At 48.4% G+C, this 25633-nt stretch overlaps 3 protein-coding genes across 3 annotated transcripts; 2 read left to right on the top strand and 1 right to left on the bottom strand.

The window, feature by feature from the left end:
• Nucleotides 1–2790: 2790 nt before the first annotated feature.
• Nucleotides 2791–4129, bottom strand: LOC103632830 (zinc finger protein 8). Its single transcript, XM_008654559.3, has one exon. The coding sequence runs from the start codon at nucleotides 3866–3868 to the stop codon at nucleotides 2987–2989; it is 882 nt and encodes a 293-aa protein (XP_008652781.1). The 5' UTR covers nucleotides 3869–4129; the 3' UTR covers nucleotides 2791–2986.
• Nucleotides 4130–19018: 14889 nt separating this feature from the next.
• Nucleotides 19019–20234, top strand: LOC100272958 (Plant viral-response family protein-like). Its single transcript, NM_001147410.1, has one exon. The coding sequence runs from the start codon at nucleotides 19096–19098 to the stop codon at nucleotides 20050–20052; it is 957 nt and encodes a 318-aa protein (NP_001140882.1). The 5' UTR covers nucleotides 19019–19095; the 3' UTR covers nucleotides 20053–20234.
• A 3524-nt stretch (nucleotides 20235–23758) lies between these two features.
• On the top strand, nucleotides 23759–24855 carry LOC100280959 (plant viral-response family protein). The gene has a single exon (NM_001153879.2). The coding sequence runs from the start codon at nucleotides 23852–23854 to the stop codon at nucleotides 24776–24778; it is 927 nt and encodes a 308-aa protein (NP_001147351.1). The 5' UTR covers nucleotides 23759–23851; the 3' UTR covers nucleotides 24779–24855.
• The last annotated feature ends 778 nt before the right edge of the window (nucleotides 24856–25633 follow it).

Here is a 25633-nt window from a genome sequence, read left to right as displayed (position 1 = left end):
CCTCCTCCGTTGGCGGGGGAGAGGACGGGGCGAGCTCGAATGTTGTTCTTCCACCACACAGGGAAGACGTCGTCGATTCCGCCGCCGGCGGGCGGGCTGTCGGCCGCCATTGTCGCTGTCGCACGGCGGTGGAAGGAGTATCATGTCGTAGCAGCCATCGAGGGACATGAACTCAAGACTCCCGAAACGGAGCACCGTCCCGGGCCGGAGAGGTTGCTGGAGACTGCCCATCTGGAGCTTGACGGGAAGCTGTTCATCAACACGCAGCAGGCCCCTACCTGGCGCGCCAACTGTCGGCGTTTCGAGACCGGGGGGTCCCTGGGCCGACAAGTGAAATGTCGCCGCGTGCCCCAGCCCAGATGGGTCGGCGCGAGGCCGAGCGCGAAGGGGGGAAGTGAGGTGGCCGGAGATGGGCAAGAGAGAGGTGGAAATCCCGCGGCCTTCGTGTTCGCCCCGCGCCCAGGTCGGGTGCGCTTGCAGTAGGGGGTTACAAGCGTCCACGCAGGAGAGGGAGCGAGCGGCCTCGCGCGAGCGCCTGTCTCGTCCTTGTCCCCACGCGGCCAACCCTCTCTAAGAGGGCCCTGGTCCTTCCTTTTATAGGCGCAAGGAGAGGATCCAGGTGTACAATGGGGGGTGTAGCAGAGTGCTACGTGTCTAGCGGAGGAGAGCTAGCGTCCTAAGTACATGCCATCGTGGTGGCCGGAGAGGTTTTGGCACCCAGCTGGTGTGATGTCGTGGCCGTCGGAGGAGCGCTGGAGCCTGGCGGAAGGATAGCTGTCAGGGCTGTTGAGTCCTTGCTGACGTCCTCTTGCTTCCGTAAGGGGGCCGAGAGCCACCGTCGTCAGGGAGCGTGCGGGGCGCCATCATTGCCTATCTGGCGGAGCGAGCCAGATGGGACGCCGGTCTTGTTCCCCGTAGCCTGAGTCGGCTTGAGGTAGGGTAATGATGGCGCCTCCCGTTGACGTGGCCGGCCCATGCCCTAGGTTGGGCGATGTGGAGGCTCCTCCGAGGTTGAGGTCGAGTCCGTCTTCCGTGGCCGAGGTCGAGTCCGAGCCCCTGGGTCGGGCGAGGCGGAGACCGTCGGCTGAGGCCAGGGCGGAGTCCGAGCCCTGGGGTCGGGCGAAGCGGAGTTCGTCGTCTTCTGGGGCTGAGCCCAAGTCCGAGCCCTGGGTCGGGCGGAGCGGAGTTCGCCGTCTTCCGGGGCTTAGCCCGAGTCCGAGCCCTGGGTCGGGCGGAGCGGAGTTCGCCGTCTTCCGGGGCTTAGCCCGAGTCCGAGCCCTGGGTCGGGCGGAGCGGAGTTCGCCGTCTTCCGGGGCTTAGCCCAAGTCCGAGCCATGGGTCGGGCGGAGCGTAGTTCGCCGTCTTCCGGGGCTTAGCCCAAGTCCGAGCCCTGGGTCGGGCGGAGCGGAGTTCGCCGTCTTCCGGGGCTTAGCCCAAGTCCGAGCCCTGGGTCGGGCGAAGCGGAGCTTCCTATGGCGCCTGAGGTCGGGCCTGACTGCCTGTCAGCCTCACTCTGTCAAGTGGCACTGCAGCCGGTGCGGCGCAGGCGGCGCTGTCCTTCTGTCAGGCCGGTCAGTGGAGCGGTGAAGTGACGGCGGTCACTTCGGCTCTGTCGACTGAAGGGCGCGCGTCAGGATAAAGGTGTCAGGCCACCTTTGCATTAAATGCTCCTGCGATTTGGTCGGTCGGCGCGGCGATTTGGTCAGGGTTGCTTCTTGGCGAAGACAGGGCCTCGGGCGAGCTGGAAGTATGTTCGCCGCTGGAGGGGGGTCTCGGGCGAAACGGAGATCCTCCGGGGTCGGCTGCCCTTGTCCGAGGCTAGGCTCGAGCGAGGCGTGATCGAGTCCCTCGAATGGACCGGTCCCTGACTTAATCGCACCCATCAGGCCTTTGCAGCTTTATGCTGATGGGGTTATCAGCTGAGAATTAGAAGCCTTGAGGGTACCCCTAATTATGGTCCCCGACAAGATTAATTAGTAGTTATAGGTGTTACAAGACAGTTGTTACCTTTGTTGCATTGGGAGGTTGTCCATAAGCTGTGACCATTGTCAATTGATTGCTATTCTCCTCATACTAGCAGTAGCAGAAACTGCACTTAATCTCTTAGAGCAGTCCCAACCCAAGACACTATTTATAGTTTTTATAGCCTCTACGTTATCTAGAAATAGTACTAGACATTATATCTCCAATAAAACATCAATATTATTATACTGAATTTAATATTCTTCTCTCATTGTGTCTTAGATATCGTGTTGAAACCAAGTCTTATGCAAGACCGAATTTCTTACTCTTTCTTCATTTAATTTTTTGCCACATCATCTTTTAGTTTATGTGGCAGCTGAATTAATGCTAGAAACTGGATGACATGGAGGGTTAGGACTGCTCTTAGGCCATATACAACCTTATTATTAGGGGGCCTCTAGAGGGTAAGTGAAAAAATATAAAGAGTCAGTCTCTTCGCAAAGAGTATATCTCTACACGACTTGTTATACATATTGTCTCTTAAGTGCATTTATGATATATGAACTTAGATTGTATTATATAGTCTCTTAGTTGTCTCTTATACTTAAAACCGATCCTAAGGCTCAGGGTTGTACATGCCCTAGCTAGTTCGTTATTCTTTCTTCATTTCAGTTGTGTTTTTCTTGTATCTGTTATTTGGTTTCCACCTGCTAATAAAATTGCCACACAATTCTCTTGTTGTGTTTTAAAAAAAAGAAAGAGAAGAGAGGAAAAGTTAAGGGGGTGAAGGAAAAGATGGCAGCGGTCCTTTTACACGCTCGATCGATCGGCCCCAAGTTTTTTTTTTCCATTCATTTGTCTCGCATTTTTCAAAAAGAAATTGAACCCAAGAATTAGATAAAAATCGAACAAATGAGTCTCTCAACTGAAGGCCACTGCCTAAACAAATTCAAGAGCTAGAGAATAATAGTTTTCTCAGTCTGCACGAACCCGCTAAATGATAACACCCACTGTTCGTCTAGAATTACAAAGTGAGATCCAGACTCACGTTCTCTCTGTTCTCAGCAGCACCTGCCCGGCGGCGTTCGTGCTGCGACGCCGTGGATGACGAGGAGGAAGAGCGCGAGCCTACCTGTCTTGCAGCTACGACGTTCCCTCTTCTTGCTCCTGTCATTGCCTCCTCCTCGTCACGTCCGCCCAAGGACAGCGGCGTCGGCCGCTCTTGGCGCACCAGTGGCGCGGCCGCGGTGACGGCCGGGACCCGCCAGAGAGCGGCAGCCGGGATGGGGCTGCCGTTGATGGGCTGCGACAGGGAGCAGGCCCTGCCGTAGTATCTGGGCACCACTGGCGGAGCAGCCTGCGGGGACCACGAGGGGTAGTGCGGCGGCGGTCCCGGCGGTGGGGGCTCGTAGCGCGCCATGCCGAAGCGCTGCTGCTGGTGGTAGCTAGTGAAGGCGGGGTACGCGTGGGGGTGGCCTGGGTAGTGGGCGTGATGCATGGCCATCGCGCTCTGGTACTGCGCGCGCTTCGCGTGCTGCCGCTCCCGCTTGTGCGCGTTCTGGTGCCCGCCCAGCGCCTGCGACGTCGGGAAGTTCCGGCAGCAGTAGTGGCACTCGAACTTGCGCCCTCCGCCGGTGCCATCGCTTGCACCTGCACCTGCACCCGCCGCGCCCGACGCCGCCGCCTGGCCCGCTACGGTGGCGCTGGCGGCGGTAGCGTCACTGGTTGCGGTGGAGGACGTGGCGGCGTCGGGTGGGACCTCGAAGCCGAACAGCCGGATCGACGACGGACTGGACGAGGACGCCGGCTGCGGGGGCTTGGGGCGCACGAAGGGGAGCTGTGAGAAGGACTCGATGGCCGCGTCCGGCGGGCTGCCCCCGACGTGCTGCCCGTCTTGCTCACTCATTGCCAATTCGCCGTCGCAGCGCAAGAGCGCGAGATGTGCCCCTAGGGTAAGGGATCGGATGTGTAGGGAAGCAAGAAGGAAGACCTACAGCTAGCCACCCAGGCACCCACGGCTCCAGGAGTTCTCTCGACTGCCCGGCTGCTGTTGCGTTTATGGTGGTATGTTGGCATGGTGCGAGCTGCTCTGATGTCTAGGCTGCCGGGCAGCATTCCCTGCTAAAAAGGGTTAAATTCGGTGGATAGGAACGGGGCCACTTTGGGGTGGGGAAGTGTTCAATTCGATGCTTGTTCTGTTGTTCAGATTTGTTGACTCATGCGTCTGCTAGTACCATATTACAATCCATGGAAATTATAGCATGAATTTAGGCTGTTGTTTCTGTGGGTATTTTTTCTTTTTAAGGGCTAGTTTGGTAACTCTATTTTTCCAAAGATATTTTCATTTTTTTAAGGAAAATTAGTTTATTTTTAAAAAAATAGAAATCTCTTAGAACAATAGAGTTATCAAACTAGCCCTAAATATAAATAAAATTCCTCTTCATGCTCCATTCTCCACACCTTCATATAGCCCACCCACATATTGTTGGATACAGCTAGCTAAGTTCTAGGATGACATCTTCATTGTTCTTCATGTACTCACTCAATTTCATCGATGCTTTTGATATTTCTTAATGACTTATGAGAACACCATCAAAAGACATCACCATCACTACACATCACTAAGCAACCATCACTCCTCTTCACATTTAATATCGAAGTCAAAGTAACTTGAAGCCTTGATTCGTACTATATCATGGATGTCTAAGAAAAGTCTGATATCGAGGAACAACTTATAGCAACTTAAGTTGGAAAATGGACTAATTATCTTGTAGCAACTTAATGACTAAGTACTCCCATCGTCCATCACCATGATTTTTATCATGTATTTCATCAAGTTTTATGTATATTTCCTCTTTAAAATCATAAGTTAAACTTTTATTATTTGACAAAAATATGATTCTATATAGATTGAGTTGCAGTGCAAAAAAAATTATGTTTATATTATTTGCATATGAACCTAAGTACAAGATAACATAGAAAGAAGCATTGTGAGGAAAGGACATGGTCCAGAGCCAACTACCATAGTTGGTGCAAGATAACTATTGTGTGTAATGTAGAGTGCATGGCAAGATTGGATAATCTCCAAAATTTTGAACCTTAACTTCATATCATCCCATATTGCTGATTTAATTCAAAACTTCCATGTGAACCCAAAGACTATTATATGCAATGTCGAGTTAGTGGAAAGTTTTGAGCTAAATCAGCAAGATAGAATAACATGAAATTAGGGTTCAAAATTTTAACCATTTTTTGTCCAACTTGTGACCTCCAACAATTGTGTATACTAGTAGTACAATTTTCATTGGGACAAGATGCACTCAACTTTTCAAATTGTCAAAAAACTAACTGATTTTAGTGTTCTGATCCTACCTGTTCCACCGAGTATTTCTATCACAACGGGTAGGGCAAATCTTAGATGAAGTTGTGTTATCTCTAAGTGGTCAGTATTTTTCTTTTAACTTTGTAAAACTCAGGCGTTATTTTTTTGTTTTTCAAGGGGTCGATTGAAAAAAAAACATTGGATATTATGATATAATTAAGTATAATTATTATGAGGAATATTAAATATTGTACTTTTAGTTTACAAAAATAAATATTTCTATAGAATATCGCTTTTATGGAAATAAAATAAATCTATAGATATATTATATATAACTATATAAAATGGATGTAATGAATAATAAGAAAATATTAAAAAAGGAACTAAAAAGAAGAACCAATGATAATAAAGTTGTTTGTTTTCTTGTCCATCCACATTGTCTTTATGCTCTTCCAATTGAACATAGTTTCGTACCTTTATTTTTGAGTCCCACTAGTTCTAACATACATGTTTTCATCTCTATGTCGTTTTATCATTTTTTTACTTATAAAATTTTGTTGTTTCTGAAAATCGCTTAGAGTGTGGGTGAATAGGAGAAACCTAAAATTTAACACTTAAAACAAACACTTCGATCCCCCAGTTAGGCATTAGAATAAGAAGTAATGGAATCGGAGTATGAGAGAGAAGTTCTTACTAGTGTTCCTCTTATGATTGTGGAATTAACTTGTGAGCAACACAAATTTGATTCGAGTGACGATCAAGCAAGATACCTTAGAGAGGGAGAGGGGAAAACAAATCACAAGCAAAACAACACAAACGAACACGATGATTTGTTTACAGAGTTCGGTTTCCAAACAACACTTACGTATCCGTTGAGGTGTCCCTAAGGACCGGGTATCTTTCAATCCTCTCAAGTGATTCCAAAGATCGAGCTTGAGTCCTCTCTTCTCTCAATCAAGAGACCTAAGTCTTCGCGAGACACTTCACACGTTTAAGCCTCTGCTATCCTTTACAACGGATGGGGGTCAAAAAATCAATCACAAAAGCACAAGAAAGAAGCAACACACTCTTGTCTATCTCTCACACAAGGCACTATCACTTTCTCTAACTCTATTCACTTGGATGTGGAACTTCTCAGGCTTTTGGACAATTGGAAGTGTTGCTCTAGTGAATGGACTTAAATGTTGAGCAGTTGTGTATTGAATGAACTTGTTGGGGTGTACTTATAGCCCACAACCACTCAAATAGCCATTAGACTTAAAACTACACATTTTGTGGGCGCACCGGTCATTGCACCTTGCAAAGTGACAATCCAGTGTGCCATCGGACCTTGTTAGACTGTCGTTACAGGTGACCGTTCTAATGGGAAGCAGTGTTGTCAGGCTCATCGGACAGATCCATCGTGCCACCAGACCTTGCCACGTCAACTAGATGTTGGATCTAGAACTCCGACCATTGAGACTTGACTGGTCTGGTGCTCCGCCATTTTCAGACTTCTAAAACATCCTCTCTGGAAAACTTGTCCGGGTAGACATCAAACTGGTCCGGTGCGCCAGTCGATCAATGCACATTTTCAGACCTCTCTGCGTACTCGGTCCAGTGTGCCATCGGACCGGTATGGTGCTTTGTAGACAGGCTGACTTAACTCTATTTTGGACAATTATCCTTCAATTTGATTTGGTTGTGTTTATGAGTGTTCATATGACTTAGACAAACATATCTAGAGAATTTCTAACAAGTCAAAGTCATAGAATTTGATTATTTTAATTTTTCTAACCCATGTTCCAATCATGGATCAAACTTAGCTCCAAAAGTGCCAAAACATAAACTAGAGCTTTCCAGCATTTCTCGTTACTTTAAATATGTTCCTACGGGGCTATTTAGAACTTATCCAACCTGCTGAGCTACCAATAGTTCATCTTCCCCAAAATACACCCTTTTTGGCCGATTTGAGTTGTCTCTGACTTAGAATCTCATTTGTCCATCTTATGAACCTATAACCATATACTTAACTAGTTAGTCCAAATGGTAGTTATGGTCATCCAGCACCAAAACAAGTCTAGAAATGAGTTAAATCCTATCTCCCTTTTCAGTTCCCCTTTTATTGCAAATCATAATATAGACGCATACACTCATATATGCAAGAACCCCCACCTCTATAATTTATGCACTCTCTTCTTAAGAAAATGGTAACTAATATAGGGATCTAATAAATTAAGATTTTAACATTGTTTTACTTTTCTAAAAAAATGCTAACGGGAATAAGATTATAACAGCCAGTTTTGTATGTAAATTACCAATGGAAATAAAATTATCATATACATATTGTTATGCCAACTATTATGAGAATGTTTTAATTGTTAGAAACAATAACATAAAGTATTGTATGTGTTTATTGATTTCCACGGAAATGATGGGGCGCTTGCCCTTCCCTACTCAGGTCTTGTTCAGTTGTACGGGGATCCAATAGAATTTAAGGGGTTAAATCCCATTTTATTCAATTTAGACTAGGAAGGTATTTAATCCCTCTAATCTCTTCCCAACCTCTCATGTAGTGCAAGTACAAACCACACATGAAAAGGCAAAAGATGTATAGGAAAATTATTTTCTAGCGGATGATATAAAATTCGTCATTTTAAGATACTATATATTGAAGCTGTCGTATTGGAAATGGCTAGCTAGATTGAATTTAAAAAACCGGATCAAATAAATTATTTTTTTGAAATAAATCTCTTTTCATACTTTGAACACCGTAGGGAAAACCAGAACTCAGCATTATGGCTGACCAGACTTGAGTTCGAAGCCGACTCGAGTGCAGACTGTTGTTAGGTTTTAGGGCACAAAGCTAAATACATTGTCTTATTTAAAGCGCTGTGTAAGTAATTGCCTGGTGTTAAATTAATGTCGCATATAATCTTCCAACTGACCAACTGTACCATCATACAGTGAGATAAAGTCGTATATAATATTGAAGTAACGATTGGAACGGGGTTGGAAAAATGAACAAGAATCACGCATGCATTCCCATTGATATAGAGACACGCTTTAGATTCAATTCATCTGGTCTTTTTTTTTTGCTGTATAGGTTAATGGCCCCCCGGGCCCCGGGAAGGATATGCGGGAAATTGTAGGGTCTGTTTGTTGGTTTCTCTCGCCAACCTGACTGTGTGAGCCAGGATCACTGGAGCCTGGCTCTGGAGATGCGACCAATCTGCTTGTATCTGGTGAGCCTGGCTCAAGGTGCTTTAAGGACCGTGCGAGTCTGAATCCAAATCTACATGCAGACAATCAAATACAGAGCTCGCACGCGCATAGTCTGGCTCACAGCAACCAAACAGCAGCTACCCGCATCCCGCGATGCAAGCACACGCAGATGCAGGCAACCAAACACACCCGTAGGGGCTCTGGATTTTCGTGTCGAACCCAGAACCGGAGCTAATTTCACTGTTTTAAGAAGCGGAGAAATAACCGCGTGTGATTCCAAAAGAGGCATGGTTCGCACGTAGGATTTTGACGGTCGATCCGCTCGATTTTGGCTGCGCGGGCCGGGCAGACGCGGGAAAGCGGACGTGCGCCCGCCGGTCCAGAGCTGGTGCACGACACCGTCAGGTGTCCGAGTCGCGTCGCTGTCCGCGACCGCGAGGCCGACTCGTGCGCGCGCTCGGCGCCGTGGCCCAGGATCACCCCGATCCCGCGCGACGTGGACGGCACGGCGTCGCCGGGTCGCTCGTTCGCTCGCGGCATTTCACTCTCCGGCCGTAAACTCTGTGTCAACCCACTCCCCCGCAACTGTAGTTATCTGACTGCCGAGAGAGGAGGGCCTGGCCCGTGCGAGAGGGCGTGCAGGCTGTGCACGGGAACAGGGCCCCTAAATATTTAGGGCCTCCAAACGTATAAATTTGCAGTACATTTGCATAATAATCTATTTTTATACTATATGAAAGCACAAGTTATTTTGGTTCCACGTTGTCTCCACATTTAAATTGGAAAAATGTTAACATTATGTCGGATCACTTTGCTAATTAGGGGTGTCTGAATGTACTAGAACTAATAATTAGCTGTTAAAATTAGCTAAATACATCCAAACAGTATAGCCAATAGTTCAGCTATTAACCTCTTTTAATAAATTAACTAATAGTTAGCTAGCTAATTTCACTAGCAATTTTCAGTTAATTAACTATTAGCTTTAATGCATTCAAACATCTCTAATTCTTTATTAATCTGTCTATACATATGCTTCTATTTCATGACGTGAGGCATGAGTTTAGCTGCAGGTTTACGATGTTTTGTTCACCGATAGCCAACGTCCTCGACTAGTAAAGATGTCTTATTTTAAAAGCTGTACAGGGCCTCGGATTTTGTCGGCACGGCCACACCGGAAGCAAGGATGCGCGCTGCCCCGTTGATCAACTAGGGCCTGATTGGTTACCTGTATATTCCTCATCCAGGCTCATGGGATGCAACCTATGGCTGATTGGTTACCTGGAGAGTCTATTGGGCCTGTCCCTCCTGATGCACGAGGCACCCCTCGGCCTGGCCAGCGGCGTGCGACCTTTTTCTTCGTTTCTCCTGAGCCTGGCCAGCGGCATGCAAAAAGGAACTGGCCGCTGTTGTCTAGGTGTACTACATCTTTAAACCAAACAACATCTCCTGCAACCAGGCCGGTGACAGCCAGACATCCAAACATACCCTTTTTGCATGCACAGAGCATGGCCTGCTGGATCCTGGTTCCTAGATACGGGACATGCTACTCTGGGAAGACAACCAATCAGGCCCTAGCTGACGCGTGCGATGCGAATGCCATCGGCGGCTTTATTCGTGGACAGGAACGTTCGTTCGCGGTCGCGGGGACGGAGAGAATCTAACCACTGGGATCGATCGTCGTGTGTGTGTGGTCGGTCAAATTATGCGAGCCGGCGAAAACCCGGCTGTGAAGCGCAGGCTTTTTATCGTTTTTCTTCCTGGTCTGACGAGAGTGATGAGAGCAACGCGTGTCTGGGGTTTGGATCCGCTAGGCATTCAGTCCGTACATACTAGTAGTACATTCAGGCATTTTAAAGTCTGCCTGTTCTTCAGCGAAGTGAGCTCTATCTGGTCGGTTACCGGTACCGGTTGGCTGCTGCGACAAATGTTCACCACGAACGTTGCCGCGAAAAACGAAACGAACCAAAGTCGACAGACTCGACACGTGCGTAACATCGAAAACAGGCAGACTTTAAACTTTTTCGGCAGACGCCGGATTAATTTATACTTGTGGCAGTTTGTATAAAATAAAATATATAAACAGCAAAACAATCCGGCTTTCCTCGGATCGATCGCTCACATCTCGTTATGATTGAGCACTGTGTACGCACAGTACGACCTCTCTCTGGTTGTTTAAGCGCCGTACTGACGTGGAACTGACATGAAACACTGTTGTGTTTGCACCCCCTCCTCCTTGTAGTAGTATCTTCTCTTGTGTCATCATGTCGTACTTCTGCTTCAGACTCGGTGTTTGCCCTGCTTTCTTCCCCCACCCAACCCAACCAATCAAAGGAGCAAGAGCACGTCCTATCGAGCAAAAAAGAAAAAAAAAATCCTTGCGATGAGATCTAGGCATGGCTTCTGGTTTGTCAGGCTTAAATTTTGCTCCACCTGGATCCGTGTCCCGTATGAACCCGTCACGCACGCCACTGTTCACCGCCGAGTAAGCAAATGGGCTCGGCGGTCGGCGCACAACGCCGATCGATGGCGCGCGAGGCCACTTGGAACATGCATCCATCCATGTACTGTTGCCGTCCGAGGATGTAGTAGCCGTCCGAGTACAAAATTAACTGAGGTAGGTGAATCCGTTTTTAAGGGTTTCACATGAGCGTCGCTGCCGCCATAACTGTCCTTCTCCTTTGCAGATGGGATGGTCCCGTTCCGGCCTGTGCTGTGCTGTGCTGCGCATTCAACCGGCGCCCCCTCCTCCTGAGGATCTGTGCCTCGGATTGGCACGAATGTTTGCAGGGGTCACCATCTCTGTATTTGTTTTTGGCCCTGAAATGATTCCCACTCTCGAGTCGGGTAGTGTTTCCCTCGGCTGTTTTTAGAATCAGAAGCAGCAGCTAGCAAAATGTTGCCGGGAAAGACGGTGAACGCCAATAATCGCACAGGCGCATCCGTTTGCCAAAGTGTTTTGAATACTAAGTCTGACCGACTGGAACACGAGCGTAGAGGTCGACAGGCACAACTGTGAGGCCCTATCGTTCACCAGCAGACGGCAACCGTTTGCAGCGAGCGATGACAAGATGTATATGTATGTAGTCCCCCGCGGCCCCCGCCTTCAAAGCGATGGCGCCCCACCACCTGTCCACAAAAGCTTTGCTCTCCATCTGCTGCTTCGCCACGCACGGCTCATGCGCGCGGCGCGGGTCGCGGACAGCGACGCCCCCCAGGGCGGGCGCCTGTCTGTCTGCTGCAGTGCTGCTCCTTCAGCCCTGCCTGCCTTGGGTTCCCAGTTCCCGGCGGTGCATGCGCATCGCGAACGCGACCGCAACTTTCTTTCGTCATCCGCAGGCAACGGTCCCGGGCGGACGTACGCACGCTACGAACGATGGAAGGAAGGAAGGAAGAAAAGTCTCCACCCTTTATATTTTACCCTGTTGCATCGATCTCTATCTGAAAGCGCCCAGTCGGCCAGGACGTACGTGACGCGCGTCGTAGAGAACGCTGCACGGCCGAGGGAGGGGTACAGGCCGTGCGCGGTTGGACTTTGAATCTGCCTTTTGCTGTTCACATGCATTGTGTGGTGGTGTGATGTCTTCCCGAATAGCGTTCACTTCATCCCCGCCGGTGGCCAACAAGGCTTCCCCCCACCGCCATTCATACCCGCTGGTGCCTGTCGCAGCAGTTGGCCTGGCCCCAAGAAAGAAGAAACACACACACGAGCTAAGCTTTTCTGTGTCGGGTCAATTCAGAGGAGGGGAGCGCAGCGCACATCCGTCTCCATCTCGCTCATCGGTCCCTCCCAGCAGCGTGGCTCGCTCGTGCGATCGTAGTCGGATACTGCCGCGACGGCGATAGGTGGAACAGACGGATGGATGGCACGATCCGTCCGCCCGATTGGTTGGCCAGCACAGCTGCACAGGAGCACGCGTCGCGCCGATCCCTGGGCTGGGCTGGGCTGGGCCGGTCCGGGCGTTCCCCGGCCGCGTACGCGCGTGTCTGCCCGCCCGGCTTCCAAAATCCAAACTGGGACGCGGGGCAGGTGTGTCGTGCATGCATGTGAGTACGCCGGGCCGCCCGGTCTGCACTGTAGCTTGACATGGAGCGTGCTGCATGTTCGAGCTTTGCTGCTCTGTCTGATGCCGAAACACGAACCAAGAAGAGGAGTCAGCCGCGCTACCGCTGCCGCTGGGTGTACATGGGGGGTCGGGGTGGGGGCCCGCCCGCCCGGACGAGTAGCAGCCGTACGTTGGATAGCACGACCTCGTCAGTACAGCTGCTACCACAGCACCGCATGCGTTGCGTCGTCGTCGTCGTCGTTGCTTGCACATCTTAGTAAGAATCCCCTCCAGATTTAGTCAGGACACCACGTCCTCGTCTTACTTATTTCTAGGCACTGACACTTCTCGCGCCCCTCACCTCTGGCCGGCCGAGGCAGAGAACCACCTCATCAAGACACCAACAGTGAGCTATAGCTAGCTAGTTGCGTCATCTGAAGGTCAACCTGAATGCATGCATATGCAGTAGTACGCAGAACTGCAGATGCAGGACCGGGGATCGATATATAGATAATAGATGGATGATTACGTTGCATGCCCGTGGTTCTCGAGTCTGAGCACTGAAATACCGGGCGGGCTGAGTGGGTGAGGCGTGCGTGGGGAGTGATCTGCGTCGTCCTTCCCCGCCGTCCCAGCTGACCGCAATTACGTTATCGCAATTCTGATCGCTGAACCGGCATGATGCATGCCATTGCCGCATGCGGCAGAAGCTCAGAGTCAGGGACCAGATCAATCGATGTACATGTACCAGCAGGGGACTGCAGCTAGCCATTGCAAGGAGGGGCCCCCGGGCCGCACGGTTTTCTCGGGGTTCCGCTTCCGCCGGGCGGGACGGGACCATGCGTGCGTGCACTGTGCAAGCCACCTTCGTCGTCGTTGGCCTACGCGGGCAGCAGAGCACAATGCCACCGCATGCCGCGCCGCTGATGATCTGGGCGTGGAAGAGACGCGTTGGGCTGCGTGCTCCTGTTCGCGTCCGCGCCAGGACGAGCAGGAGCAGGGCAGGGGGGGCATGCATGCGCGCGCCCGTCTCGGCCTGACTCGCCCCGGCCGTCGCCCGGTATGGGAACAGTGCAGCTAGCCATAGCCTCGTCCGCGCCATGCCTCGTGCATGGGCATGCGGGCGATGGCTACGCACGTAGTAGGAGTAGGAGTAGGGTCTCGTCAGGCAGGGCGCGTGGCGCGGGCTACGTGTCGCGCCCGGGCGCAGACCTGCCCGCTGTGTGTGGGCGTGTGGCGCCAGGGAGGCACCGGCGCACCGCACGGCTTGTCGTCTTGTCGTACGGAATCACAGGGCCGCTTATTGTGCCGACCTTCTTCCTTTCCTGCGTCGAGGATGTATGGAGTGGAGTTCGCCGAGCTGACGCATCAATGGCCCAGTTCGAGATATTGCGGTTGGCCCATCGTACTGGCGAACAGTTGGTTCATACTTTCATAGCCCATGGAGATAGTCTTTGGGCCCATTCGAGCCTAGTATTTTCGGAATTGCGACTTCACTTGGAAATAGAGATTAGATAGGAATCAGAAAACGTGAGGATCTAGAGGAGGAAGAACACCATGAGGATTGGTTTGGTGATTAGAAAACTGTAGAGGATCTATGGGAAAAATCCTTTGCTATTTAATTTTGAATAGGAAGGGATTTTTTCTATATGAATTCTCTCTAATTTTCTGGTCACCAAATCGGCACTGAGACGAAGGAATTCTGATGTTTTCTGAATATTTCTTAATATATCCAAGGCCCATTTCTATTTCTTCCCTCTTTACATATGACTCATGCAATGGCCCATTTTCAACTACTTCCTAACATAACATTAAGGGCATGTTTGGTTCGCTGCCTAACTTGCCACACTTTGCCTAACTTTTGTGCCTAAGGTTAGTTCCTCAATTCGAACGACTAACCTTAGGCAAAGTGTGGCATAGTTAGCCACAAACCAAACAAGCCCTAAGTCATTAACTTGACTAACGACGAATCTACTTGAACGGTATAGCGGCACTAAAGAGAATCTTCTTTTTTTTCTAACACGTAAGAGATGTTACATAAGTGTCTACATTCAAGGATTCTTCTCATATTTGTCTGTATGGTCAGATAGATCCTTATATGGAAGGTGTCTAGAAAACCGAGCAATGGTTTTGCATTTAGTCCTGGTTACATTTATATCTGGGATTAAAATCACTTTTAGTGCAAAGTCCAATGCATACCATCGCAAAGCTAGCCTAGAGAGGATCTTTAGTTTCTATCGGAGGCATCAACCAAGACTAAAGGTTCCATACACCTTTAGTCCTGATGATTGGTGGTTCCAACCATGATTAAAGGATAAACGGCAGTCTCGAGCTGAACCATTAGCCGAAACTGTATGTTGAATTGTCGATTATTTTAGGCTTAACGAGAATAGACACTTATGTTCAGAGGCGAGGCTAGCACAACCAAGAAGAAGGTGGTGCACTACCTAAGAAGCTTGTAAATTTTCTTATGATACATATATATTACTCAATTTACAAAGGAATTCTTAATATACCCTGGGTGCCTATGCACCAGGCAGTCAGGCACGTGCTATACCTGGCGTCGGCCCCTGCTTATGTTTCATGTTTAGTTGAACGGAACTCGGTTTCGGTAAAGCAGTTGTGGTGTTTTATAGTACTGGTTTTGATTAGATATAAAGCGTAAATTGGTGTGCTAGTTAGCTCACGGTGGGCTACACCAAATGCAAGTGCTCTAAATATACAAACCAGAAAGGAATCTGCTATCGGTTTCGACGGCGAGCAATCTACTGTCGCCGTAGTGGTCGTCGCCTTTTTTCCCTTGTTCGAGAGGTAGAATCGTCAATTCGTCAATCCGACTGCCGCCGCGGTAATCTCTTTCCATCCTCGAAATCAAGAGGCAGACGCTAGTTCCAGAATGCATGCAGCATGCGAACTGGGAGAGGAGTCGTCATCCGTAGTTATTAACGTAAAATATTATCACTTATATATATTATCAGATATAATAAATTATTATGTGTACATCAAAATAAACATATTTATATAAAAATGATCACTTGACAAGATAATTATTTATTTTTATTATTAACTATTATACGAAAATCTCGTCACGTATAAATTATTATTTATTTTTATCATTAACTATTATACGAAAATCTCGTCACGTATAAATTTAACAGGTCCCGTAATGAGAGTCACGTATAAATTTAACAGGTCCCATGGATGAGAATGTTTTTCATCCTCGTCTCCGAAAAAACTTCCACATGCCTATGTCCTAATGAATGAATTCCCGCGGGAATCGAAGATCGGTCCCATTGCCATATCTAGTGCTGCGTCTGTGCCTTGTTACCCCAATAGTAGTAGTATGTAGCGTACTTGGATCGACGCCCTGGCCTCTTCTAGAGACTCACGCCGGATAGCTCAGACACACGTGACATGAGCGGACGGATGCCCGTGCCCGTGCCGCGCGCTAGCATCATCGCTGAGGTGGACGCAGCGTGAGCCGCGAGTTAGTTCTAATCCCGCCTAGCTAGCCGCCGGTTAGTCAAAACAAGCAACCTACTACCTGAGAGCTTTAGCTAATGGGTGATGTGAACTCGAGATGATTCCGTGGCATTCGCCCGGTCGTTGACTTCCCGAGTTCCGTTTTCTGGTCCGTTGCTGGCGGTTGCGTCGCCGCCATGTATTGCTCGCTCGATCGCCATCCTTGCAACAAACGCAAGGAAGCTGCACCATACTAGCGCCTCGTCAGCGATCGACCTCCGGATGAAGAAGATGAAGGTCATACGCCCCGCCGGACCCGGATAGCAATAGCAAGCAGGTGGCGCTCCAGTCCAGCCCGCAGCCTCGGACCCCAATAGCATGCAGGTGGCGACCTTCTAGAACACCGCTTGTACTGTGCCTGGTACGGGCCCGGACCGCAGTCCCGGTCCCGGCCGGCGGCGCGACGAGGCGACCGGATTCTCTGCCGGTCGCAATTAACGCACCCTTCTAGACTTCTAGTCGATGCCTGTGGCTTCAAAAGAGGATCACGTGACGCCACGGCTGCACGCCAGTTCCAAATGGCAAAACCCGGCCATGCACACCGGCGGCCTTTTGTGGCCACAAGGGAAAGTGCCAGGTGCGCGGGGCAATGCACGAGGCCAAAACCGACGGCTGCGGTGCCGCCGCCGCCGCGGGCGCTGGGGCTGGGGCTTGCCGAGTTCCGTTTCTCACCTTCCGTTTAACTGTCGCGCGACACCGGCCGGTCTGCCGCTGCCCTGCCCTTTCCCTATGGTCGGTCCCAGACTCCAGCGGGATGGAAGCGTTGTAGTCAACCGTACGTCATCACATGTTCCAGAAGTGTTTAAACTTTAAAACAACTCATAACACATGGATTATGCAGAAGCTAATTAAGACTAAGGGTATGTACGGGCCTCATTAAATATTCTGTCCATTGAAGGGTCCTTAGGATCATAAAACTGGGCGCTCTGAATTGTACATGTCCTAATAAGATGAAATCTAGTCAACTAGGTTGGTCTTTCATCATGGCTGGGAGCCAAACAGTAACATAGAAAGTATATATCATTGTTCACCGCAACCAGAGCCAAACAGTAGTAACTGTATTGTTCTTTCCTAAACATCGTACGTATATATATCCAAACTACTGTATTAAAGTATGTACTATACTTTTTGTCCTTAAGTCCTTGCCGTATATTTCTTTCATCAGACACGTTACCCCTACTGGACATAAGTCATAACTAGACCACACCATTTTTTTATAGGAAAGAAAACACTGAGAAACATCAAACGTTGACCATTTGGGCAGTAGCGGCGAACGGTCATCCTAATACTACTTGACAAAAAACAGTTAAACACATGCCTTTTATTATATTATTTTATAAGTATATACTAGCAAAAAGTATGCGTGCAGAACTTAATGCCAGCTGTGTTCACCTTTAAAGTTTTATTTATTGAGATGTATGGCGACCGTCTCTGTTAATCAAAGATTTTCCAAGATGTATGGCAGAACTCATAGTGTGTTTGGTTTGTGGAATCACTCTATACCTCATGAGGTGATGAATCATAAGTTCATTCCATCAATTTTGGTGGAATCAACACACTCCTCATCTATATACTAATTATTAGCTTATGAGAAATAAAGTGGTGATGGATCAATCCATTCTATTCCACAAACCAAATAAAAAAGTGAGCAGTGAGAAGAAGATGGATCACTTCATTCCTTAAATCAAACACACTATAAATGATTCTGGAGACGTATGTTTTGCTGTGAGCCCCTTTGCTCTGCATAGTCATTTTTTCACGTTTTTGCCCGTCTGTAATTTTTTTCTCCATTATATTCTTTTTTTTCGCTTTATGTCTTTAGCCCGTGTTTTATTTTATTTATGTCTGTATTTTAATTTTGTTTTGTTTTTTACTTCCATTTTTCTCATCTCTCGTTTATACGTTCCATTTTTTTTTTGTTTTTCTGTTCTTTTTTTCTCTTTGATAAATAATAAAGACATAGATTTGTTGGTTTGTATGAAAGGAATACCAACTAAAGTCAGAGTATCGATTTGAGGAAACTTTACCAAACGGTTTAGTAGAAAAAGATGTTTGGATCCATCTTCCAGTGAAAAACGGAGTAGTCAGAGCTATTTTGGACGAACCCTTGAGGAAGAGTCTTACCAAACAAGGTCTGGATTGGATGAAAATTTTTATTTATGCATGGACGAATATATTAAAATAAAAAATGTATTAGAACGCTTCAATCTTTAATGTTAGATATCGATATATAAATGATGATAAAAAAATAAGGTATGTTTGGCTTCTTTAGTCTAGAGATAAAAGTTCAGTCTCTATCATGTTTAATTACAAAAACTAAAGTGTTCAAATTTTATTAAACGACTCACAAGAAAACCAAAATGCCATGTACCATTCTCCTGACATTACTCTTCTTCCACCGCAACAAAAAAAATGAGGGTAAAAGTTAGAATTAATATGGTTTAATCCCTTTTATTCACAGCCTTACAGTGTTCAGATAAGTGAATTCAGATAAACATTTCAGAATATTCTCAAATAACAAAGAAAGAGAATGCTGCTACACGTGCAACCTCAGTGATAGACATAGGTATGAGTATGACCAAGGTCATGTGATGGCTTATGATTCTTTAGTTCGTGAAGCATTTTCGAAAGAATATAATAACCGGAGCAGTAGTTAGTGATATCCAAAAGAGTGTTATCCGCGACAATCTTAAATAAAAAATATTTAGCATATCAATGGAAAAGATAAGAAACTTGGAGCTACATATTCAATCGGAAGCCATGACAAGCAAGCGAAACAAAACTAAGAACAAATCACCTGGCGACCAGCTTTCAACGCTACAACATCACTGCTGATGAACACACATGCAAAAGACGTTTCAAATCCGAATGTGCTCTTCAAACCTTCCGAACACTCCAGACACCCTGCAGACCTTCTTAAACCCCCACAATATTCGCCCATCAACCTTCAAACCTCCCCTCTCCACACGCCACCACCAACTTCTTCCCCTGTCGTCCACTTCCGCAGTCGCACGCAAAAGGCACAGCGCGGCGGCACACGCCATGGGCACCCTCGTCGGGCACGTCGCGCCGGGCGCCGGCTTCCTCCTCATCGGCCTGTGGCAGCTGTTCAGCCACACCCGCCTGTTCCTGCTGCGGCCGAGCTCGTACTCTGCCCCGGTCTGGTTCCCGGTGCCGGGCGTGCGGCACCTGGAGCTCATACTCATAATCATCGGCACGGTGCTGTCCATCCTGATGGAGCTTGTCATCGGCCCCGCGAAGCACCAGCCGTTCGACGACGACGGCACCATCCCGTCCGACCACCTCCACAACTTCGAGCACGCGTCCATCTCGCTGGCGCTGCTCGTCTTCGCGGCGGTGACCATCCACCTGGACAGGGCGAGGGCGCCCATGCGGGACGCCGTGTCGCAGCTCGTGGCCGCCGCGGCGTTCGCGCAGCAGCTGCTCATCTTCCACCTCCACTCGGCGGACCACATGGGCGTGGAGGGGCAGTTCCACTGGCTGCTGCAGACGGCCATCGCCGTCACGCTCGCGACCACGCTGCTGGGTATCCCCTACCCGCGGAGCTTCGCGGTGAGCCTGGTCCGGTCCGCCAGCCTCGTGTTCCAGGGCGTCTGGTTCGTCGTCATGGGCGTCATGCTGTGGACGCCGGCGCTCATACCCAAGGGCTGCTTCCTCAACTTCGAGGAAGGGCACGACGTCGTCCGGTGCCGCACTGACGACGCGCTCGACCGCGCCAAGTCGCTCGTCAACCTCCAGTTCAGCTGGTACCTCACCGGCACGGTGGTGTTCGTCGTCCTGTTCTACCTCCAGATGGCGAAGCTCTACCCCGAGGAGCCGCAGTACCTGCCGCTGGTGAAGGGAGGCGGCAGCGGCAGCGATGGCCGGTTCAGCATCGGAGATGATGATCACGACGATGAGGACGACGTCGAGGCCGCAAAACGTGGCGGTTTCGGACACGTGGTTAGCGGCACGAGGCCTGTCGAAATCGAGAGGTGAGGGTCGTGCGTAGCACCGTACAAAAGGTTAGCATGTTGTTGCGTGGTTATAGTGTAATTTGACTTGAACGTTTTTGTTTATTGGTGAAATTAAAACATGCAAATATTCTCTAGGGAGGTTGTAATGTTTATAGTTTGTGACACAGTGACACTTGTGGATTAAAAGAATCCTATATTTATCCTACCTGAAGCCATCTTATCCTACTTGTCAGTTGTCACCACGCTAATTCAATAGTGTCAGGCGTTGACCATTGACTGCTGCGATCGCTAGGCTGTATGCCTGCATGGACTGGCTTTATGCCTGCAGTTCTCTTTATAATTAAGCCCGCAACAAGCCAACAACGGCAATCCACTGTAATCGCAAACGATTTGAGTTGACAAATAATGATCAAGAAAACCTGTGTTATCCGGCTGTAAAAAAAAATCTCTCCTTGTGCAACGTGTTCGAGCTAAAAAAACAGCAGTTCCACCTGGCAATCTTCCCGGACAAGAAAGCTGAGCCACACAGATCGAGCACAGGAATTTGGCATGTCTCGCCGCATGATGGATGGAATTCAAGCAAACCGATGACTGCTACCTTTCCCATGAATTCACATGCTGAAAGTAAATAAGAAAAAAAAATAGGGCAATGTCCAGTTCCATTCCAGAAGGTCAGAAGGATGCGAAGGAAAACCCGCGGGATCCTCCGTCTATCGGTCAGTGCAGACGTCCACATCAGTCGTCATTACCGTTTAAGACGGTGTTTGATTCGCCGAAATGTAACACAAACATACTACGTGGGATGATGGATACCGATACCTTTGTTTAGTTGAGCTCTTTCGAGTAGTACTAGATACTAGTATCGAATCCAATTATAGCTAGTAACCATTAACATCGATAAGAGATCTCATTACCATTCACGTACCAAACAGCACCGAAGTGCTTTGTGGGTTCATTTCTTCGTTGCTCTCTTTTGATGCGAATCAAGAAGGATATAGATAACCAAATCATGCGAATCAAGAAGATAGTTAAGGATAGATGGCCGGCCCAGCTAGCAGTTGGAGATGCGAACGTTAATCTTGATTCCAGCAAATGTATCGTCAATTCGTCAGCCGCGAAACGCATCATTACTTGCTTTGTCATTTCGTGGATCTGGACAGGTCGAGGGTTGCCAGGCTGCTACTGTTGGCAACCTTCTCTGAACACTCTATATCTTGTGTGGGACGACCCGTTATCTTTCATCGGAGAGGACCACCATGCACTGCTCGAATCACGCAAGCCATCGTTTTGTGTACATAGGCAGGAATCACAAGGAACATGCATGGGGTCTCTTCCTCAATGCAACAATCGATTCAGGTGGCAAGCTTGAGCTTGAGCATCCGGCAACCTGCTATATATATAGTACAGCAACAGAAAGCACGTTACCTTGATAGGAACTCAGTTCCATGGAGTCCGTATAATAGTGGTTTGGCTGCATTCATTATTAAAATACGAGTAGATGGTTAGTTAGTTGGTTGCATTGCCGTTCAAGAAAACAGTGACGCAGGTGTCAAACAAGAAGTTTTGCTTTCAAGAAACATATGCAGCTAGCTACGGGTTCAAGTTTCAGCAGAGGAATGGGAGGCGCAGGCGCATCTTCGTTGTTTCTCATCACATTACAGGCAGAAAAGTCGCATGATACGGACGACGGGTGCTCAAGGCTGGAATGGAAGCGGATCGGAGCCCATGCATGAAGACCATAACAGTGGGCTAACGAAAGCCCAGTAATAAGAAGAAATCAGAGCTGATTAACGAAAATATATACTTTATCCTAAATTAAAATTTGTTTCACTATTTTACCAGATTCATACAATAATTAATGTATGTGTTCCATATGTCTAGAGAATGTTGAGAAATTAGATATTTTTCAAATTAAATTTCCAAATATAAATAATGACCAACAATAAATAAACTAGCAAGTTGTTCTCTAACAGGCTAGTAATCAGTACGCAGAACACATCTATAACGACAGATAAACTGAAGTATGAAATCATATCACATGATGCGTACTGATTAAACATACTAATTGATGTTGATGCCTGCAAGGTAGATGACGACGTCGGCGGCAGGATCGACTATAAGATCGCGAGCAGTCGCGTGAGGATGCTTTCTAAAAATCTTATTTGCCATCTCCCTGTACAGGATCTCGAAGGCGACGGGTTCCGAAGACCTGCTCTCCCGATCGTAGATGTATGTCGATGGTCGGGATGAAGAGAACTATAATGGCGGCGCAGTTGTGAGCAGAGACGAAAACCTTATTTGTGTTGGGATGGGTTTGGCGCTAGCTACCCGGCGCCTTATGTAGGGTCGTGTCTGCGAACCGATCTGCACGTTATCCACGAACTGATAGACTCGTGCTCCGATAATGTCTCAGATCCTTATCAAGATCAGATAGGGCTCTAGACTTAACAGCTAAACAACCAAAAAATAAAACGACAAAAAAGAAGCCGCGCCCCTGCAAGACGAGGGGCCAGATTTTGGCGGATCAATCATGTGCATGTTGTGTGCCCTCGCCCTATGCCTCGCCCAGGCGAGGCGAGTGAGTGTGGTTCTCTACACTCTCTCACATCATCCATGACTTGGTGAGTGAGTGTGACCTCTATATTTAAACTAGTTTCACTACACTTAGACTATTAATATGGTATTATTTGTTTCACCGTTCTCTAGCCATACTCATATATGGACATTTAGGATTTATTTTAGGATTTAATTGAATTTATAATTGGACCTAGCTCATAAATCCAATAGAGAAGAGTCTTATTTGAGCCATTTGTTATCTAGAGAAGAGTCTAAGGAAGGCTAAGCGTAGAGAGAGCTTCATATATAGCGGCGAAACCTACCTTGCCCCATTTTATGTCTGCTAATAAGACAATGTTAGTATGTTGTAATCTTTTTCTTTCTAACACGTAAGTACAGTCGCGGAAAAAAACTATGAGACAAGTTTAAGTCTAGTTTTTCTTTTGAACGGGGAGAGGGAGTAGAGTACCACGTCCACGTTACGGTGTTCCCATCATCCCTCAGATTATGACCCTTGTTCAGCTTCAACACGACTGAAAACGGGGTCATTATTTTGGAGTTTCTTGTACACCTCCCTATGTTTCTTGGATGTATTATTGCACATAATTAGGCTTTTATAATGGCATCAAAGAAACAATTGCTATTTTGTCACTCCCAATTTAGGCTCTCTGCTATTATGTCACTCCGTGTCTATGAGTTGTGAGACCATCTGTGACTATATATGATTTATGAGTCCGATGATAAACTAGAGAAGATCACACCTCAGAGTGACCAAATAGCAAATGGCTCTCTGCTATTATTTCCCGGAGCTTATTGCATTTACTGATCATTCTCGATGCTCGCTCGATCGGTTGGCTACTTGTTGGCTAGCTGTGAACATGTTTATGCAACAACTTTCGCGCCTCATCGACAAATTTTAACAGTTTAAGCAACTTCCACATCTTTCATGATCAAAAAGACAGATCTACCCGTCCGTACCGCGTGGTGTTCAAAACTTCATACAATATATCATGCGGTGTTGTGTACACTGTCGTACAAGCAACTCCTTGGCATCATTGTCATCGTCCCTGGCTCACTCTCCGCCATCGATGATCACCGCGACCAACCCTCCCGCTCAGCGTGCATGTCCACCTTTTAATCCTTACAAAAAGGTGATCGGCCGATGACGAGGCGAGCACCCCAAGAAAACATCGAGCAATCCATGCATTATTGACACCCAGGCCAGTTTCCATCGCAACGACCACCGGAGGTCGATCGAGCGAGCCATGGGTGGCGGCACTCCGCGCAGCAGCATCGGCCACATCCTCCCCGGCGCCGGTTTCCTGGCCGTCGGCCTGTGGCACCTGTTCAACCACATCAGGCTCTTCTCCCTGCGCCCCGACGCGTACGTCGCGCCCGTCTGGTTCCCGGCGCCGCGCGTCCGCCACCTCGAGCTCATCCTCGTCATCGCCGGCAGCGCCGTCGAGTTCTCCATGGAGATGTTCGTCGACCACTCCACCTTCCTGCCGTTCGACGCCGACGGATCCATCCCGTCCGACCGCCTGCACAACCACGAGCACGCCATCATCTGCCTCGCGCTGCTCGTGTACGCGGCCTCCGCGCTGCACCTCGACCGCGCCCGCGCGCGCTGCCGCGACGCGCTCTCCCTGCTCCTCGTCGCGGCCGTCTTCGCGCAGGAGCTGCTCGTCTTCCACTTCCACTCCACCGACCACGCCGGCCTCGAGGGCCAGTTCCACTGGCTCCTGCAGCTCGTCGTCGCCGCGTGCCTCGCCACGGCGCTCCTGGGCATCGGCTTCCCGCGGAGCTTCGCCGTCAGCCTGGTCCGCTCGGCGTGCGTCACGTTCCACGGGGTGTGGTTCATGGTCATCGGCGCCATGGTGTGGGTCCCGAGCCGTGTGCCCAAGGGCTGCTCGCTCGTGGAGGAGGACGGCCGCAACACCGTGCGCTGCCATAGCGAGGCCAGCCTGCACCGCGCCAAGGCGCTCGCCAACCTACAATTCGGGTGGTACCTGTCCTCCATGACGGTTTTTGTCGTCGTGCTATACGTGAACGTGTGCAAGTGGTATCCTGCGGAGACAGCGTACGTGCGGCTACCGCCGGAAGCCGGCGAAGAGGAAGAACACCTGAAGCGCAAGTGCGGGATCGTGTGCAGCGGCGACCATGGATTCACGCCCTTGGAGATTGAGGTGTAATGTAAAACTGCACTGGCCAATTGTACAACATGTTCCCCTGCTTAATTGTAAACTTGCACAGTAGCTTACATGCCCCATACCTCCATGAATTCATCGATCTATTCGTATGAATGTAGTCACAAGTTAAGGTTTATCCATGCACTGTGCTCCTTTTCTCTAAACACTAACACTGTTACTTAGTGGTGTGTTTCCTTTTTTTCTTAAAACAAGAGTGAAATTCATTTGCAGCTCCTAAACTTCTGCGTGGCGATACCATTGCCTTCACAAACTCTCTATTTGTTTTTATTTCTAGATAGAAGAACTCATTCGGATATTTTGTCAACGTTATAAAGCATACACTCAATCTATTTGTCAACGTGGGCATTGTAAGAAAAATGGAACGAGACCCATTGATAATTAGGGTTTTAAGGTTTAATGATCAATATAACCATTTAGACTAATCATATTTACTAATGTCTTTAATTATAGTTTAAATAATGTAAAGTGAACTTGGACAAAGCCAAAGAGGTGATCCGGATGATCAACACCTCAAACAAGGCATTAGAAGATTCATTGAAGACCTAAAAACATGAAAGAGTCCAAGACGCAAGATGAAACTAATCCATACACATAGATCACAAAAAACGAAGCAACAAAAGGGTTCATCAGGAGACAGACCCTTAGGGACATCGGACCATAGGTCAAAGGCAAACCCTAACCAGTGATGAACAAGAGAGATTGAGACATCAGACCCACAACAACAACAACATCATACCATTTGGTCACATTATTCACGCTTACATGAGCATCAAACTCTTCTATTCACTAGGCATTGGACCATCGAATAGAGAGTTCGACAGTACCAGAAAGGATCCA

The sequence above is a fragment of the Zea mays genome, chromosome 7 (assembly GCF_902167145.1).
Source record: "Zea mays cultivar B73 chromosome 7, Zm-B73-REFERENCE-NAM-5.0, whole genome shotgun sequence".
Taxonomy (NCBI): domain Eukaryota; kingdom Viridiplantae; phylum Streptophyta; class Magnoliopsida; order Poales; family Poaceae; genus Zea; species Zea mays.
This window is presented reverse-complemented; position numbering and strand designations above follow the sequence as displayed.